The sequence below is a fragment of the Peromyscus leucopus genome, chromosome 19, assembly GCF_004664715.2.
Source record: "Peromyscus leucopus breed LL Stock chromosome 19, UCI_PerLeu_2.1, whole genome shotgun sequence".
Lineage (NCBI taxonomy): Eukaryota > Metazoa > Chordata > Mammalia > Rodentia > Cricetidae > Peromyscus > Peromyscus leucopus.
Window position 1 is genome coordinate 44,489,863 of NC_051079.1, and position 18,085 is coordinate 44,507,947.

At 42.8% G+C, this 18,085-nt stretch overlaps 1 protein-coding gene across 2 annotated transcripts in view; it reads left to right on the plus strand.

Annotated features, from left to right (window-relative positions):
- Megf10 (multiple EGF like domains 10) overlaps positions 1–18,085 on the plus strand; it is a 163,343-nt gene that overhangs the window by 78,185 nt on the left and 67,073 nt on the right. For both annotated transcript variants that reach the window (XM_028891620.2, XM_037197151.1), the window contains exon 5: positions 4,230–4,322. In XM_028891620.2, the coding sequence (XP_028747453.1) occupies positions 4,230–4,322 (93 nt within the window). The remainder of the gene's footprint in view (positions 1–4,229; positions 4,323–18,085) is intronic.

Consider the following 18,085-nt stretch of genomic DNA (forward strand, 5'->3'; position numbering starts at 1 on the left):
GTGATCCAATTTCCCCTCACAGTCTCCTACTCACACTTCTGTGGCTCCTTCCCCTCCAGACTGAGTTCCTAGTTTGCAGATCCATTCTGTTTTCCTGATTCCGAACATTACATGGTGTCCTGCTCTTCTGTGTTTGTTTGCAGAAAGGAAAGGGACACAAAGATGGTAAACTATGCGCAGTCATTTTTAAGAGATACGTTTTCTTAATTTAAATGAGTTGATTGCATCATTGCCTTTAGAGCAATGGATGCCTTGCTTGTACAGGCGTATTTGGGCTGTGCAGGCGTCTTTAGTCTGCCCACTCTTCTTGTATGTCACCTTTTCTCCATCCCTAAGAATCAATCCACAGGGAAATGCATGTGGAAAAAGAGAAATTACATTACAGCTAATGTCACTCAGCATTTACAAGGGAAAGGAATGAGGCCCATGGCATTAGTGATGGGATTTAAATGGATTTAGGAACTGAGGCTGAAATAGGACCCTAATTAGAAGATTCCAGGGTCATCATGTCAGTCTTCACCTGTCCACCAACAGACAGGCTGTCCACAGCTCCCACTTCAAAGACTCGGCCTGTTTGTCTTGTCTGTGTTTCTTGCTCCTCTACTCCTAGGGGAGAAGTGGCCTTGGCTGAGCCTTGCAGCCTACTGTCCCTCCAGCTGGGTCCAGATTGTGGGTAGAGGTTCAGCTTCTATCCGGCCTCAGAGAAAAGCTGCTAAAAACATAGAACATGTACTTAACTATTTCCTTTTAAAGGGATAAGAAAAAAAATATCTTGTTGCATAGAAAGTTTGTGCTAGGGTTCTCTCTCTCTTCTCTCTCTCTCTCTCTCTCTCTCTCTCTGTGTGTGTGTGTGTGTGTGTGTGTGTGTGTGTGTACAGTGTGAGTGCAGAGGCCACAGGACAACCTTAGGTGTCATTCCTCAGGAGCTATCCATCTTGTTTTTTGAAACAGGGTCTTTATTGGCCTGAAGCCCACGGATCCAGCTTGACTGGCTGGTCACCAAGCCCCAGAGATCTGCCTTTTCCTATCTCCCCATTGCCAGGATTACAGGTCAGCAAGTGAGTGCCACTGTTTCTTCTTCTTCTTCTTCTTCTTCTTCTTCTTCTTCTTCTTCTTCTTCTTCTTCTTCTTCTTCTTCTTCTTCTTCTTCTTCTCCTCCTCCTCCTCCTCCTCCTCCTCCTCCTCCTCCTCCTCTCCTCCTCCTCCTCCTCCTCCTCCTCTCTCCTCCTCCTCCTCCTCCTTATCCTTGTCCTCTTTCTCCTCTCCCCTTACTCTTCTTCTCCTTCATCTTTATTGAGTCCTCATCCACCATTGTCTTCATCACATCTTTGTCTTCTAACTTGTAGGTTGAACTCAGGTCCTCATGCTTACAAACATTGTACTCACTGAGCTGTCCCACGAGCTCCATGTTTTCTTAGTTAACTACCCCTTTAAAGATAAGAAGAAAGGGCATGGATAAGTAATTACGACTTCCTGTTCCTGTGGGTGAGACCTTATAATGATTCTTTCTGCCTATGCTTGAGACCCAAATCATTGAATACTTGCTAAGCTGAATGCTCTTCCCTTTCTTCCCAGCTAGACGCTTTGGCAGGATATGCATGGCTAATTCACATCTTGAATCTACTTGTTTTCCCTTGTAGGGTTAGTCCTATACACTTAGTACCTAGGGTGGGTGACAGCTAAAGCTGTCTGGGGAAACTGAGGACAGGTTCAGTTGATCACCCAGAGTCAGTTGCTGTCACTGCATCACAAGCTGTCATACTTAGTGTCTCTGTAGGCTGTGGCATCCTAGGTCACAGAGCATTTTGTAGCAGCTCCACTGCTTCCCTTTGCCCCTGACCATCTGTGAGCACTTGTACATGGCTGTTATTGGATTTGGAAAGTCAGAGACGCTGGGAAAGAGCACAGAGAAGAGAAGGAATTTAGATGACAGAGTCGAATACTGTGTGAGGCTTCTACACATCGAATGGACTGTAGACCATTATCTTCATCACTTGGATCATTATTTCAGGAGGCAATATTCAAAGGTGATTCCATTAGATTGAGTTTTAATTAAGACCCCGCCCCTCCACACCCACTCCTAATTAGCTTTCAGATGAATTGGTTTCTATATCAATAATCCATCCACATTTTGTTTCAGACTTGGGTGTAATGGTAGCTCAAGAGATTTTTTAAAATAATCCAGAGTTTAAAATTGCCACCATGGGATCATTTTTTTTTTCTTCATTTGTAATAAAGAAGCCCTATTTCACCTTAAAGGTAAATAGCATCTACTTTCTAAAATGTCTCAAGATATAAAAACATAATTTGAAATAGCTTTAGTACCCTGAAGGAGGAAAAATTGCTAAGCAGCCATGTGCTTGGAACCTAAATGCCATCAGTCCATGAGGCAGGTCAGACAAAGCCCTCTCATGGTGGCATGCTTATGACAGGTACCAGTGCTCTCAGAAAGTGACAGTCCTCTGGACATGCTACCCTATGACACAGTGTGTGCAGTAGAGAGCGCGATCTTCGCTGTCATCCCACCTCCTGTCGCATTTAACTGAATCTTGCGTGTTTGCGTATGGCAAGTCGTTGGCTTCAAGTATGTCCATACCTACAGTTAAACAGATAACAGGAGAGAGCTCTGTGGCCTTACAAATGAATGCCACCTGTGAGGTCATGCACGTGCATAGAAATAGAAGGAGACTGAGGTCAGCACACATTGACTTAACGTGACAGTGTAAGTGACATATTGTAGGGCTGGTATATTCATAAGCTATGGGTTGTTTCTGCTTTTTATTACAATTAAAGGTGTAATATTCTCAGTCAATATTTACAGGATTACCAAGGGCTTCCTTGGAATTCTCGTGTCAGGAAACTGTATCATAGGTCAGAATCTCATTCTCAACAGGCCTGGTATCCCAGCTACTAAGTCACTAACGTGTTAAAACGTGCTCTGGTGGCAGTAAGTCCTTCTGTGGTCCTCTGTCTATAGGTTTGAACTTCATTTGGACTTTTCCTTGCTAATTCTGAGTGAGGTGCCGACACGTCAGCTTGGTTCAAAGTCTCTCTCATCTGTCCCGCTGTCCCCGATCCTGCAACAAACAAAACTCGTTCCCATTGGTCTTTGTTTTGATCATTGGTGTTTGCTTTCTCTTCATCCCAAATAACTTCCCCTGTGTCTCTTCACGTCTAAGGTCAAGACTTTCCAAATGACTATCATTATGAGTCTTATATATTCATAATGGTCATCTATTACAGATTCATAATTATTCATATGTATTTTACATATGTACTATAGATACATTATACGATAATGGTAAATAAAAGTACATAAAAGAATATTTAATGACATGCTTCTCATTATGTTGGGTGGAAAGCAATTTAAAAATTACTATGGCTCTATTTTTTATGATGAAAAAACACACAGTATAAAAAATAAAAAATACCAAAGAGAAAAAAAAAAAAGAAAAAATATGAAACAACCAGAAAAAAATGCTGCTAGTGTGTACAACTGGAGGTGAGGCTTACTTATGTACTAATATTTTATGAGGTTGGGCAGTTAATGTGCTTCTCTTTAATAATAAGCACAGATTAAAAAAAACACATCTAAGTCAAGGTACTTTACTCCATCCTTAAGTAAAATGTTGTAACTCCAAGTTCTTTCAGTTAGCTCTTACAATAATTTACATAGCTGGGTATTTTAGAGAATACATAATGTGCCTGTGAAGCCCTGAGGTCCAGCACAATGTATCCTTGACTCTGCTGTGTCAGAACATGAATGCATTCACGAAGAAAGGTGACCATTGTTTCTGGTGAATATATCATATACAGGAAATGACCTCTTGGTCTATGCTGTCACTGTGGAATACTCATATCTTGCTTTGTGGTTTGTTTCTGCACATACACTCTTCCCAGCACAAAGAAGATGTATTTGGGACCCACTGCAACAGCTCTTAAAGTATGGACTAGAAAATTCTCCTTGACATCGCTTCCCTAATTTAGTGTGAAGTAGAATTAAACAGTAGAAATGGAGGAATTTACTTGGAGATATCAAAATAAGAGGGGAATTGTTTGGCTCTACAGTCGACTTTGAAAGGGCTGAGGAAAGGATTGAAGACAACTAGGAGGCATGCGTGTTGTTTTTAGGTGACATGTGAGCCCGGGGAGCACAACAGCTGTGTTGTTGTTGTTTTTTTTCTTGTGCCAACTTTCTTGGTTTGATTGATTTTTTTTCTCTCTGACAGCTCACTGTGCTGATAAATGTGTCCATGGCCGCTGCATTGCTCCAAACACCTGTCAGTGTGAGCCTGGCTGGGGGGGCACCAACTGCTCCAGCGGTAAGTCCCATCTGCTCTTGTCTGTCTCCGGGGGTTGTCGTGGGGCCCCTTGTCTATGGGTTCCCCTGAGCCAAAGTTTCTGTCTTCATCCCAAGCAGAGGACGGTGTGGATTGCAAATCTAACTCGTTCAAACTGTTCCTCCTAAATCCATAGCTGTGTTACCAAAAGCACTGATGTTAAGGGAGTCGAAAGAAAAGTTGGGCAATCTGCTACCCACACCTCTGTCAGTATCAGAGTAGGAGCCAGAGTTTAGTTTCCCACTGAGGGAAGGCCATTGCGGTGACAGAGCCGTGATGGTCTAACTTCTATTTCTAACTTAATTAGGTAAGCTACTTTCTTGGTGATTAAAACGTGTCACATGTTGAATTTAATTCAGAAATAGAATGGTGTGATCCTAACCTGTCCACTTGCCTCTGAACTCTGAGGTGAAATGATGAGTGCATGCTGAGATAACTTTGGGGAAATAAATCTGCAATAAAAATTCATGAACATTTTGATGCGTGGTTAACAGTGTTACACTATACCGTATGACTGTCTTCGTTATGAAAGAGTTACAATTCTAAAGTGGTGTCTTCTAGATTCTAAGAAGGCATCACTCGAGGCTCCCATCTTCAGCATCATGAAGTTGGAATGATGGAATGCCATAGGATACAGTTACTTTCGTACGTTTTGCAGCTAAAATGTCAGTGTTCTCGCAACTTGTTGCTGCATGCAAAATTGTGCCTTTTTCTTTATGACCTTGAAAATGTGAGAGGAAATGGAAACACAATACTACATTGCAATGACTAAACCATTAAACTCATCCAAGAGAAATAACTGTTTTTCAAAACTGAGCCAGTTCCTTTGACAGCCCAAAGAGTCTCTGTTGCTACCAACTGCATTTTTGAGACTAGTCGGAAGGAATTTTAAGTTGCCCAGATAAGCTGGCTTCTAAAGCTTTTACTCGCTTTCTTTGGAATTGTGAAGATTCTTTCTTATTTTGCTAAAAACACCTTTACACTTAGGCTTTCTGGGCTGCCCCTGAAGACACATCTCCTGGGGAGGCCTTTGTACACAGAACACTCAGTAGGAAGAGCCTTCCTATTGTAACTGATAGAGACTGTGAGGTGTGTGTGAGAGAGAGTGTGAGAGCGTGTGTGTGTGTGTGTGTGTGTGTGTGTGTGAGAGAGAGAGAGAGAGAGAGAGAGAGAGAGAGAGAGAGCATGTGTGTGTGTGTGTGTGTGTGTGTGTGTGTGTATGGGGATGTAAGGGCAATGGTGGATGTGTGTTAGTGTGTGTCTGAGAGTGTGAGAACATATGTGAATGTGTGTGTGAGGGCATATGTGTATGTGTGTGTATATGTGTGAGGATATATGTGAATGTGTGTGAGTGTGTGAATATGAGAGTGTGAGGGCAGTGGTGGATGAGTGTCAGTGTATGTGTGTGTGTATGAGGATGTGAGAACATATGTGAATGCGTGTGTAAATGTGTGTGTATGAGTGTGAGGGTATATGTGAATCTGTGTGTGTGTATGAGTGTGAGGGCATATGTGAATGTGTGTATGAGTGTGAGGGTATATTCGAATGTGTGTCTGTATGAGATTATAAGTGCATATGTGAATGTGTAATTGTGTGTGTGTGTGTGAGTGTGAGGGCATATGTGAATGTGTGTGTGTGTTTATGAGTGTGAGGGCATATGTGAATGTGTGTGTGTATGAGTGTGAGGGCATATGTGAATGTGTGTGTGTGTGTGTATGTGTATGAGTGTGAGGGCAGATGTGAATGTGTGTGTGTGTGTATGAGTGTGAGGGCAGATGTGAATGTGTGTGTGTGTTTATGAGTGTGAGGGCATATGTGAATGTGTGTGTGTATGAGTGTGAGGGCATATGTGAATGTGTGTGTGTGTGTGTATGTGTATGAGTGTGAGGGCAGATGTGAATGTGTGTGTGTGTGTGTATGAGTGTGAGGGCAGATGTGAATGTGTGTGTGTGTGTGTTTATGAGTGTGAGGGCATATGTGAATGTGTGTGTGTATGAGTGTGAGGGCATATGTGAATGTGTGTGTGTGTGTGTGTGTGTGTGTGTGTATGTGTATGAGTGTGAGGGCAGATGTGAATGTGTGTGAGTCTCTTTCTGTTAGGCAGCTCTATTCTGGTGGGTAACTGTATTTCAGAGTCTTGTTCCACTTCTGTTTGAGGGCGGGGAGTGAGTTGGGCATTCTGTTCACATGCTATTGAAGCAGAATGTTTGGGATGTGGGATTTGGCTTGTGTTCATTTTCCTGGCCAACTGACCACAAATACGACACTGTTTTCATTAACTTTTCCAGCTTTAAAACCTAGACATTTTGAAAAAAAAATATTATTGTAAAGTGGGAAAGGGGAAAATGGATGTATTCTTTATTTGAAAATGGGTTTCTTACTCAATTCAGGGCAAGAGACTGTGAAATGATTTCAGATGTATTCATACTTGGTCTCCTAAAATTTGGAGACTACCTCAAGCTCAGGGCTCAGACTAAAGGGCATTTGTGCACAAAACAAAAGCCCATAAGGACTTCGGACTCTAAAGCTGATTTGAGCCTTTGAGAAATAAAGGGTTGCTCTCTACGTTAGAGCTTTCTGACTCCAATGGAAACTCCAGTATTCTGAGATTGTACGTTCTAACAACAATAGAATATGATAGTTAAGCAACTTTTAGTTTATTCTCTGCAATTCACGTTTGGGCTGTGTAATAAATACATGTGAACAGATATCTGAAGTCTTTAAAGATGCTCCAAGAATAACATTCCTGACACTTATTAAACTCACTCCATAAAGAGGCTAAGAGCACATGCTGCTCTGCCAGAAGGCAGGAGTTTGGTTCCCAGAACCCATTTCACAGCTACCTATAACTACAGCTCCAGGGGATCTGATGCCCTCTTGTGGCCTCCATGGGGACCTGCACTCAAATGCACAAACCCAGAGACAGACAGACAGACACACACACACACACACACATTTATGCATGCAGGAACACATGCACACACACACGCACGCACACACACACACACATAATTATGCACACACACATGCACGAATGCACACAAATAAATCTTTAAAATAAATACCAAAAAGCACAGGATAGAATGCTGTTAAGACCTGAGCAGCACACAAGGCCAAAACTGCTACCTGGGTTTCATCTCAGGAAATGTGTTTGTCTAGTCTTGGACAGATAATTCTGGAAACAGAATGCATATACTAGTCTTCCAGAGTTAAAAAGTTTCCGACGTTTCCTGTTTTCCCTTCACTCTGGCCATAGCTGTGTTTAAGCATTCCTGTGTTGGATCCATACCATGATTGCTTGAAATGATTGGGCTGACATTTTTGTACCAGCTAAGAGCCAGTCAGAAGGCCAAAAGCATCCTAGTTATTTTTAGTGAATCTTTGCTTCTGGAACAATTTGAGATTTGAAGGAAAGTGGCAAAGATACCTGGAGACTTCTCATGTGTGCACTTTCAGAATCCTCTGTCCTTAACTCCTTAAGTACCCGGTGGCAGGGCTGAGAAATGAACATTATTACATTGGTATCAAGCAAACCCCAGATGTCCCTTGTCAATCTCCCATGGGTCTCAGGAAAAATAAAAAAAGGTATCAGTGTATGATAGTGATGGATTTTTCTCCTCGTTCTGCTCCAGATGCTCTGGGCGCCACACTGCACTCTGATGTCTTCCCAATCTCTTCTGTCTGTGTGGACTTCTTGGTCTTTCCTTGTTTGTCTAGAGAAGGACAGAGAGAATCCCACAGGCTGCCCAGGCCCCAGTCTATGTCCCTGATGATTTGTCACAAGTAGACTTCAGAGTCAGCTTGCTCTCCTCACATCAGCAGGAATGGCAGGAGGTCCCCAGGAGGCCAGCACTTGATTTCTTCACATAGTTGTTGTCTTCCTCTGCATTACCTTGGAAGCAAGTACCTCATCCTAGCCTCCACTTTGGGTCAAGGCTGGCACTAAGATCCATGAGGGAGAACTTACATAATTACTTCAATGTGGATACTGTAGCCAAATTTATCTTTTAGATATGGCCCACCCTTTTGATTTTTGAGCATCTCCTTACTTTCTGGTACTATAAAATACCCCAGATATATCTTGTGCTTTTCCTTCCCTAGCCCCCGAATGGAGAATTTCTCAAAGGAGTCTGGTTTGCTTTAGTGTAGAACGATATTTAGAAGTCAAGTGCTGGGAGTGCTCCCTGCTGGGAGTGCTCCCTGCTCTGGGGCCATGGAGTGGGTCAAAAGGGGAACGTTTCACCAGAACATAGAAAGAATGAATGAGTAGAACGGGTGGTTGGGGTGGTGAGGGGTTGACTGTAGGCAAGTTGAAGTGTGAAGAATATAGAAACAGCACATGACAAGAGCCACTCCCCCAGGTCTGAGACAAAAAAAAAGTACCCAAAGAAGTCCCAGAGCCATGCGCAACTGGACCCTGTAGGAGAGGCACAGCCACAGCTCACAGAGCGGCCCGGGGAAAGCGAGGGTGGTACTGTTCTGGCAGAACTTTCTAGAAATCTGCCCTATAGAACTCAAGTCTGTGCACTGAGCAGTGTCCTAACACCATTCTGCTACAAAGAATAGGAAGATGCCAGGGAAGATGCCCATGCTACAAGAGCTTATTGCTGCCCATGACTCTGAAGGAGCAGCAGGTGCTAGAGAAGCCGTGGGGGGCGGGGTCAGCTGGGTCAACACCCTGGGGCCAAGAGTCAAAGCCTCCTTCCCTTCTGCAGTGTCTCTCCAGTGCCCTCTACTGAAAATGCTTGATATTCAGCCAGAGAGCAGAGGAAGAGTAGGTAAAAGACTCACGCCCATTTTTGTGGAACAGCCAGTGAGAGAACATTTTAAACGGGGAGGTGGTGCTTTGGTAGCTTCTTGGTTTACCCACCTACTGTGTTCCCTTTTCTTCACACTTGAATGCCTCCACAGCCACACAACGATTCTGTCCCCCCTTCTAATTTGACAGAGCCCCCATTTCACAAACGAGAATGTTTCCACTTCCTTCTCCAAATAAGGAGAATGTTGTATCCATTGCTACTTAATTCGATGCCTTTCCAAAGTTAGTCACAGTTCCGAGGAGCATCCCCAAAATACTGCAGTTAACTTGCAGCACTCTGTACTTAAAAATAAAATAATAATGGGTAGCTTAAAAATGAACACGTGGACAGGGATACGGCAAACAGAAAAATACCGAAAACTGCTACGCGTCTTTTCTCAGCCATTGGCTGCAGAGACCCAGTCACGGTGTCTTCCCTTTCTGTTCTTTATTTCCATCTCTCTCAACCAGAACCTCAGCTGCTTGAGGTTTGTTCCCTGGAGGAATGGTTCAAGACTTCATTGCTGAAAGGGTTATGTTCCCTTTTGTCCCCGGCTCTCCATTTGGTTGACGTCATTTTCTATCACCCTATATTTATATATACCTAATGAATATAATATATACGTATTCATTATTCTGTATTTATATACAAATAGAGTGGTATATTTCTATACCACCAGGCATGGGTGCGCGAGATACGCTCTGTCCATTCCCTGTGTTCCACCCAGGAAAAGTGTCCTGCAGACTCCATGTCTAGCAGCAAATCCAGTTCCCCTTTGATAATTAGGATCAGGTGACAATAAACTGATAACAATCACACGCAGCTATCTTTTTTCTTTCTTCCCCAAAGACTTAGGAAACTAAGAGACTGACATTTTCAAATGGGAGGTTTTCAACCCTTTGCTTCAGATCGGATAGGACTGTTTACCATGTCGGCAGAAGGAGGGCCTCACCTCTGAGATGCAGTCAGAGGGAACCAACTGTGCCAAGTTGGTTCCCTCTGAATGAAATCATGATTTATTTGATTTATTTGACATACTGCTTCTTTTAAAACTTGATTAAAATGATTTTTTTTTAAAAAAGCCCTCACATATTTCTCTTTTATTGGCATCCGGATGTGTACCCCCTGCCTCTATGACTGAGTGACACTAATCTGTTTCACCGTCCTCCACCTTCCCTCTCCTCTTTCTTCCCCCATCTATCTATCTGTCTAAGCATCAATCCTCTGTTCCTCTGCCCCTCCCACTGGGTGGTAACTTCTGGAGGCAGGATCCAGGTGTTATTAATATTGTTAATCTCCGTTATACTTGGCATGTGGCTGAAATTATGAGACTGAATGAATTGTATGGTTCTGAGAAGGTTGGTCATTCATGTGTTCATTTTGAGGACTTACTCTGAATGATTACAGTGTGCAGAGCATTGTATTGGATGCTGGGGATAACGGAAAATAATGATGAATGATTACTGATCTCACAGACATCATAGCTTCGGAGAAAGGTAAAATTATAGACCAAGAAAAGATGATTGGGGTTGGATAAAGTAAGGAGGATTCTGAAAGGACAGGGGCGGGGAGTGGGGTGGAGGGGGGGTTAAAATCTGTGCCAGGAACAGAATGCAGATCACCATAGAACATGAAAGGATGACTGAGTATAGACTCCTCTTCCAGAAACTTCTCTGAGAAGCCATAGAGAAAGATCAAAGAAACGAAGTAATTGTACATTCAAGAAAAGGCTTTGTTGACTTTCTCAGGGGCTCTGAGGCTGGGGACTCAGTTGAGAAAGAAAACCAGTTAGGGGAAGATGACTCCAGATGGCCGATAAGATTGGGACAGGATCCCAGCTCTGGTGTGTGTGTGTGTGTGTGTGTGTGTGTGTGTGTGTGTGTGTGTGTGTGTATACACCTGTGACTGCATGTGTAAGCAGAGGGTATTGGCTCCTCTGTAGCTGGAGTTACAGGTAGCTGTGAGCCACCAGTCATGGGTGCGGAGAACTGAACTTAGGACCCTGACAAGGATCCTGTTCTTAATTGCCCAGCTCTCTCCCCGAGTCCTCAATGAGTGTGCTTATGTAGTTCCTGAAGCCCTTTCTTTCTCTGTGTTATAAACCCTTTACCTTTACTGGGAGGAGTAACCACACATTTGTTGTCTGGACCTATGGGATCCTCCAGTTAATTTTTAAACAGCTATTGAGAAATTTATTTCTCCTTTGGCCACAAGGTACAAAGGAAAGTCCCAGATGAGCCAGCAGTCAGCAAAAAGATACAAAAGCTTGTCCCTCAAGCTCTTTAATTTCAAGATTAGAACCAAAGAGAGGCAAAACTGGAAATTAATTTTGGTTCTGAAAACCCACGAAGGGGTTTTGTTTGATCACTAATGGCATTTTTCAGTATTCAAAAATAGTAAAAATGTGCCTTGGAGGCAAGGCTGGCTCCAACATTTTCAGGTGCAACATTTTCAGGAACCCTAAGGACCTTTTGAATTAGGTAGGCATGCTGTGCGGCAGGGAGCAGTAGGATGCTGCCTGCAGGGCATTTGAATGAAGGAGTCTGTCTGAAAGATATTACAAGCCAGCGTTTGTAAAGTACACAAAGCTGACATGTTCCCTAGCAAAGTCTGTGGTATAGATCTATTACCCAGACACAATGGTGGGATCGATATTGTCTGAGGAGAGGAAGCCCCAGGAGCCCAGTCCCCATAGCCAGTAGTTAACATTCTCATTAGCATTGTCAGAATCACTTTAACAATCAGTTTGATGGAGCAGCCAGAGCATGAGATCACTGGGTTCACTGAGTGAGGGGGTCGGGTGCTAACGAGAGGTGGGAAGAGAAGAACAGTCCATCAGAACCACGTGGTTCTGATGGACCATCTGAGTCACACATAGAAACTGCTGATTTTGTCTTTCAAAAGGAGCCACTTCCTGAACTGAGCATCCTCACCTGAGCTCTCCCCGTCCCACCCTAGGTCTTACCCTTTCCTCGTGTTTCTGGGTGTTGCTTCCTTAATCCTTAAACTAAGAATAAGGTTGTCTACTCTCGTTGTCATGTGAGGATTAAACAATGAGAAAATGCACTTGTCTTCAGCACCGTGCCCAGCATCATCATAAAGGCGAGTCAAGGATGCGTGCGATGCTTTTGTGATGGTCATCACTTCCATGGATGCTGTGCCTGGCATCATCATAAGGACAAATCAAAGATGCGTGCAATGCTTTCACACAGTCATCACTTCCGTACTCTCTAGGTCTTGGGCCCATCAACAGATGGAGCAGCCCCTTCTGACGGCTCATCTTGTTCTGTAGGTCATGCCTCTCTTCAGCAGGACTCTCCTGTCGATATGACTTGCCAGGACGTTCCTGATACAGAAGCCCCAGAGTGGTGTTTTTTTTTTTTTTTAATTTATTGTTTTATTTGTTTTGCATTATTTCCAACCTCTGATAAAGGTCATCTGTACGAAATACATGCACATCTGGTTTGTCCTCTTTGGGACACAAGACTGTTACAGATGTTCACACAGCTTATGCTGGCTAAGCTCATATGGAATGGTTGCACGATAAGGCTGAGCTGTCATGCTGTTTAACTCAGCTCCACATGATTTATTAATTAAAAAAAAAAACTTCCTGCAATATCTGTTTACCAGCAGATCTTGTTGGCTTAGCTACACAGTCTAATGTTTGACTCTGTTTCTTCGGCTGTCACCTGCTTCCAAGGCATCCTCTCTCTTCAGGGGTGACTGCAATAGTGTCCTTGCTGGCTTCCCCACTTCTCCCTCAGGCCTACTAAGAATCAATCCCCTGACTTGAGACCACAGTGGCCTTGTAAAAACGTGCTTCAGCGCAGGCTGCTACCATCCCTAAGCTCTGTGCTTCTCGGCCGGTATAATTCAAATAAACCCCGTGATCCAGCAAGCCTGCATCACCTGCCCTATTCCCCAGCTTCTCACCCATATATACCATCCAAGATCTCAGCATCACTCGGCATTTGCCTTCCAGTTCTGGAAGATACTGGTTTCCTTTCTGCTTTTGCATACTCAAAGGGTGTCTCTTACTATGATCACATTTTCTTTTCAACCTTTAAAAAAATATGGTGCTGCCTGGGAATGTCTGCCTCATTTACTTATTGATTATTGTTTGGTCCATCTTTCCCTCTAGGATATAAGTTCATTAAAAAAAGATGCAGGTTTAGAAAAAACTGAAAGTACAGGGTTTTGGCTATTTAACTCACTGTTGTCTAGCTTTGTTCTGGGCATGCTGTAATGTTCAGTAAATACTTGTAGATGGAGGGAATAAAGACATAAATGTGTCAGAAGTAATAATGGCTAAACCTGATTACTGGAGATGACACTCTGTGTCTTTCTAGGCTCTTTCAACTTAGTAGAAGGACTGAAGGTCATGAAAAAACAGGCATCTTCAGAAGTCAAGAAGAAAATGGTCAAAGGTCTGCCAGAGATAGAGGATGACCTGGAGTCATTCATTCTGCTCTGTTAGGGGGTGCAGACTCCTGTGGCTTCAGGATTCACCATTGCTTGTGTGCACTGTAGACTCTGGTCCTTGGAGACAGCAGGGGATTCCTCCTGTAAACTGAAAGCTGAAATACAACTGTAGAAGTCAGAGAAGGTATACCAGATGGATGGATCTGGGAGTGCTCCCTTTTCCAGAAAGAGATGACTACTCCTTGATGTATTGTGAGCACCAGGGGTTCCTGATGCGGGGATGTGACTTCTGAATGATGGGCCCACGACTAAGAAAACTGGCTAAGTCAGCCTTCTTGTGAATGGAGAATGACTACTAATTCCCCTTTCTAAATTTTTGCCATTTTCTTCCTCATGGGGAAGATTCTAAAAGGTGATACAATTTAGCTGTTAATCTGTATCCAATTGGAGTATAAATAGCAAGAAATTAGGCAAAGACATTCAGACTACAAGTAATTCCAAAGCACATAGCAATGAATAGAATTTCATTAACATTTTAGACTCTCCTCTTATCAAATAAGTAGCAGGGAATAGCTTTGTCCATTAAAAAAAAATTCAGATAGGGAGCAGAAGTATTAGTTCATCACAGATCTTTGTAAATTCCTTCATGTGAACCTGTAAGAAGCATTTCCCGACCATAGTAATATGTTAGCTGCCTGCTCTGTTTTAGGAGAGGTGATAATGTATGCCAGATGGTCCTGTAGGGTCGCTTGTTGCCTCCTGCTCTTGTCTAGGCCACTGCTGATTCAGGTAGAACCACATATATTCACGCATGTGTTGTAAGTCGACTGAAATCATATGTTTCTGATTGTTTTACAACACAGTGGATTTCCAGACTAAAACCAATATCTTGTTTGTGACTGTCAAATAATCCTTGTTTAAACACTCAAAACATGTCTGAAAAGAAACTTTAAAAAGTAATCACTTTTTTCTTTTCTGATAGAAAAAAAAATCTTTTGATTTGTGGAAAACCTAGTTGATTTCAGAGTCTGAACATGTGTGACTATGCCTGGAACAGATTAGAGACACTAGAGATATATAAAACTAATGAAGGTAGGAAATAACAAAAGGAGAATATTTATCTTACTTACAGAGACTAGCCCAGTGGGTTATGTAATAGGCATTATAGGAACACAGTTCTTGGCTGATGAGCAAATCATTTTAGCTTAGGATCCTGTAAAAACTGGATGGTTTCACCATTCATTACTGCTGCATAAAACTAATGAGGACAATATCAAAGAAAGTTGTATTTTAATGTACTAACAATTTCTCCAGTAGTCAGAAACCAAGTTTTCTTGAGGAAATGGTATTAAAACTTTCAAGTCCTTCAGTCAGTATGGATGGTCTTGGCCGAGTTTTCTTACTTTCTTAAGGCCTCTGCTGCTTAGCCTCATATCTAAAACAAGGATGGTATTTGCACAATGGTGGGTCTGAATGTTTAATCCTTCAGTCTCACCTCAAGTCCCACCTCCTCCAGGTAGCCCTCACTTCCCTTCCTTTCTCTCTTTGATCAAGGATGCCATGAAAAGAAGTGTAGATGGAAGTAGGCCTTCTCTTCAGCGTCCTGTGCTTTTTATCACCAAGCATATACATTCTTACATGATAAATCTCATTGTGGTCTAGCCTCTTCTAATATATAATGAATTTTAGCTATAGCTTTTGTCTTAGTCAGGAGTAAGTAGCATGGGCTTGATAGCAAGAACTTGGTCGCTGTAGAAGATGCCTAACAATTTCTTAATAAAAGAGTACATTATACATATATATGTATATATATATTTGAGTACATTATACTTACATATATGGCACACACACATATGACATGAGATTATAGCATATACGCCCATGTAATGGCTCCCATGGTTATTATTCTCTTGACATTAGGGAACACGTGTAATCTTACATACTCCCCCCCCCCACACTTTATATCCCTGAGGTTTTCCTGCACTGTGGATATAGTCATCAAGATGTTCTCACACAGAGACACTAACATTTGTATTTATATACATTAAAATATAAGCATTCCATGCCCTTTTTTTCTGGTTTGTGATGTGAAATAATCCTACAGTGAATTTGTAAAACCACAGCCTAACCTTTAACAAACATCTTTAAGAAGAATGGAGAGTCTTTCTCAGCCAGTGAGTAAAATTAATCTGAGAGGCACTGGGTGGCTGTCCACGCTGATGGCTGGCATTCTGTCAGCCCTTGGAGAGTTTTTTTTTGACATGTGAAGGGCACAGGGTTTAGCACTTTCAGGGGACCTGGAAAACGCATTTTTATTGTTCTTTTTCATGGATGGAGACACTTGAGAAAGTTGTTTTATTTTGAAAGCCGCTTGATGTTTTGAATGAGGATCTTTTCTTCTCCGTTAACAAAGGGAATGGTGCCCCACCGTCATGTTAGCCTGAAGCACACAGAATGAAATCACAGGAAGATGAAAGCCTGGCACGGAGGAGGCTTAAGAAGAAAGGGTGTGTGTTTCATCAAGAGCCGTGCTTTTCTATCCTTTGAGACAGAGGGAAATTATTTTGGTCTTGTCTGGAAAATATTCCATAGCGATAGTTCCTTGAAAGTGACTTATTTGTACTTCGCTTCTATGTGAGAAGATGAGCACATGAATGGAGGAGGTGCTTAGTGAATTTTCTTTCCTATTAACTTCTCTTTTGGCCACACACGTGTTCTCATGTCTAAAGGCACCCTCAGCCAATCCTCATGCAAAACCATTTAAGTCACAGTTGATCTACACCTTAATAGATACTTGACATTTCCGTGTTAAGGGTCCTTAGGGTCTCCTTACTTCAAGCAGTAATCCTAGTGTGGCGGGCTATGTAGCACAGGCTGACATCTTCCAGCTTGGTGAGCTGGAGCACTAAGTGCCAATGTGTTGTTCCCCTGCCCCCACACGCACACACCATTTATAAGTGTATGGTAGAAACTTGTCTCCAAGGCGATTGATCCCAGGCAATCCCACAATTACACTTAGATCGCAGAGGCATTAAAATAAGACTTAAATAATAATCCTGGCCTGGAGCTGAGGAGATAGGCCAGTTGGTAAAGTCTTTACCTTGACATCATGAGGAATTGAGTTTAGTCCACAGAATCTGCATAAAAGGACCTAAGCACCAAGGGGAATGTTTGGAGTCTCAATGTTGGGGATATGGCGACCACTAGACCTGAGTTCATTAAGTAACCAGTTAGCCCACTTAATAAGTTCTAGACCAATAAGAAACCTTGGCTCAAAAAAAAAAAAAAAAAAAAAAGTGCATGGCACCTGAGACAACATCTACGGTTGTCCTCTGGCCTCCACACACAATGTGCATGTACACACACACACACACACACACACACATTTAGGTTGGTTCAGTTCATTTAGGGTTGTTGGATGTAACCCAAGCACATGGCACTGGATGCTTCTGCCAGAACATAATTCTAAATCAACTTCCCAAGAGAAGGCCCTTATAGATCAAGATGTGTTTCAAAGTCTCTTCTGCACTCTTGGTGAACCAGGGTCCTAGACAAAGAGGTTAAGTCAAGTCAGCGGAATTGTCTGGTACCTGTCATTTTGATGAGACTGTCCAGATTTTATTTATGCTGATTCAGTCCTCTGTGCCGGGATGGAGATTACACTGGGAATTGCCTCTCTCCCTTCTTATATTTATGGAACTCCCGTATGAGTCTACACTGGTGAACATACAGTCACCGAGTAAGAAGTGTCTAAATGTGGGTGGTGTGTGTATGTGTGTGTGTATGTGTGTGTGTGTGTGTGTTTATTTTTTCATCTTTGCCAATTTCATACATGTATGTAATGACTTCCAGTCACTTCGCCCCATTGGTCTGTCTCATTCTCGCCTCACACTGAAGCTCCTCCTCTCAGCCAGTCCCCCTTCCTTTCATGCCTTCTTTCTGCATGTGACCCACCTAGTGTAACTAGAATGGCTTGTAGGGGTGTGTGTGTTTGTGAAGTCACTGGAGAATGAGCAACTTATGAAAATGTACCCCTTGCCCAACCCTTGACTGCCAATAGTCCATCTATGAGGCTATGTTTATAAGCCAGGTGTTGTATAGTTAACCATAGCTGTGGTGACGTCCTCATGGTGCACCAAGTATGTCATGTCCAGAAGAATGTCTTTTTGCTGCCTATCTCCCCTTCCTTTGGCCCTTACATTCTTCCCACCACCTCTTCTGTGATGTTCGCTGAGCCTTTGGGGAGGTGACAAGATGTCCTATCTAAGGACAGGTGTCCCATCGGTCATAGGCTCCTGCATTAATTTCTACCCACTTCAGTAAGACGCTTCCTGATGAAGGTAGAGGACATAATAACCGTGGATATAAAAATGAATGTTTAGAAGGCAGTTTGACATCATGGCCATTTAGCAAAACCATAGCAGTAGGTCCCTCGCCTGTGATTTTTGAGCTCCCCAGTCGTGGGCTCTTGACCAGGTTTACAGTACCAGGTATGAGTTTCCTCTTGTGGAGTGGTAAACCCAG